Here is a 1,990-nt window from a genome sequence, read left to right as displayed (position 1 = left end):
AATTCAGAAATTCAGAAATTCAGAAATTCAGAAGTTCAGAAATTCAAAAATTCAGAAATTCAAAAATTCAGAAACTCAGAAATTTAGAAATTCAGAAATTCAAAAATTCAAAAACATTGAACTCAATGTAGCTTATATGTTATTTTTAATGTAAAATAAGCCAATATTTGAAACTGTAAATTTTGAAACAGATATTTATTTATTAAATTTAATCACATAATTACACCGTTTCAATAAAGTAATTATAATTAAAATCTTAATTAAAAAATGAATAGATTAAATAAATAACACTTTTTGTCACTGAAACGGCGGGTGGGCGGACAAATCACTGGCAAATTGAGGGGGAGAGAATGAAAGATAATTAGGGGGTAATTAAGGGTAATTAAGTTTTTTGAGCACCTATTTGATTGGGGGTCACATTGGGGTTGGGAAAATTGAGCGAAATTTTTGAAAAACGAAGAAAATTTGAAGGAAAAATGAGATTCTTTGGGGGTGAGAAAAAATGAAATTTGAAAAAAAATGATACAGTAATCTTTGCGGAAAAACTACAGTATACTTTTGTGCTGATTCGGGTGTGTACGTTGATGGTAGTCCGGTGTTGGAATCACGATTGTCTGTATACGTCTGGAAAAAAATTGAAAAATTAAAAAAAAATTTCGGAATTTGATAAAATAGGAATAGTGAGAAGCGGGGGGAGATAAGATGTGAGATGAAAAATCTTAAAACTTCGATTTTTCCAAATATTTCTAAAAAAATTGAAATTCAAAATTCAAAATTTTTTTGAAAAATAGAATTTTTTTTGAAATTTCTGAAAATTCGGAAGTAATTCTACAGTAATATTACAGTAATCCTACAGTAACCCTACAATAACCCTACAGTAATCCTACAGTAATCCTACAGTAATCCTGCTGTATCCCAATATAAATTTCAAGAAAAATTCAAAAAAATTACCGTTTCATAGTTTTTCAAAAAATGAAAACTACAGTAATCTACAGTTCATACAGTAACTAGTTTTCAAATTACAGTAACCCTACAGTAACACCCCCAAAATCCAAAAATCAACTGAAAGAGAAGCCATGCAAAACAGAAAAAAGCCAAACAAAAAAGCAAAAAGAATTACTGTAGCTACAGTAATCCAAGTGGATTAGAGAAGCATTAGAACCGAAAAAAAAACCACAAATTTCAAAGTTCCTTACTTGTTGTTCGCGGTAAATTCGTCGGAAGAATTACTCGACTGAAAATATCAGAAGAATAGAGAAATGTCTCAAAAAATGGAATTTCTAGAAAATTTCAAAAACTCACTTCGTAACAGGATCCAGTCTTCCCGATGGATTTATGGCGTACATTGATTCTTCTATGCTGAAAGTTTCAAATTTCAGTTGACAACTGAAAAAAGGTAAACATTTTCTTCAAAATGATCCAAAAACCACTTAAAACAAACCATTTTGAAGTGAGTTATGAGCCTTTGAAGTTCAGAAGAGACGCATAGAAACGAGAGCGTTCTCGTTTCTCTGTGTCTCTTCCGTAAACTTCAAAGGAGCATAACTCGCTTCAAAATGGTCCGTTTTAAGTGCACAGGGTAACGGCTACGCATGGTATATGCCTAGGCGTGCATATAGGATGCTATGTGTGCGCGCTATATGCGTCGTCGCTGGGCACGACTGGTCGCCGGTGGTCGCACCCATATAGCATCCATATAGCATGCACGCTTTTCCCATGAAAGCGGCAGTACACCAACGACACTCCGTTATTACGCTAGTGCGCCTTGTTTAGCAAAATTTTTCACCGCCGATCTTGATAAATTATTCGATCATATTGATCATATTTCCTGCTTTCAAAGAACTTCTCACTGTTTTCACTTGTAAAAATTATGCCCAACTAAAATACAACCTATTTTTTTGTGAAGAAATCGATAAAATTTGTTACAAAATCCGATTTTTCTCGAAATCAGGATTTTCTGTTTTACTTTGGAATAATATACTTTTCAGGT

The 1,990-nt window shown here is 32.8% G+C and overlaps 1 protein-coding gene across 1 annotated transcript; it reads right to left on the bottom strand.

Moving 5' to 3' along the window:
• Nucleotides 1–545: 545 nt before the first annotated feature.
• Nucleotides 546–1,346, bottom strand: CBG24714 (the record flags this gene model as incomplete). The annotated part of the gene is made up of 2 exons (XM_045236186.1): nucleotides 546–624; nucleotides 1,303–1,346. The coding sequence occupies 2 exons, from the start codon at nucleotides 1,344–1,346 to the stop codon at nucleotides 546–548; spliced, it is 123 nt and encodes a 40-aa protein (XP_045100886.1).
• Nucleotides 1,347–1,990: the final 644 nt, after the last annotated feature.

This window comes from Caenorhabditis briggsae (genome assembly GCF_000004555.2).
Source record: "Caenorhabditis briggsae complete genome, chrIV, whole genome shotgun sequence".
NCBI lineage: Eukaryota > Metazoa > Nematoda > Chromadorea > Rhabditida > Rhabditidae > Caenorhabditis > Caenorhabditis briggsae.
This window is presented reverse-complemented; position numbering and strand designations above follow the sequence as displayed.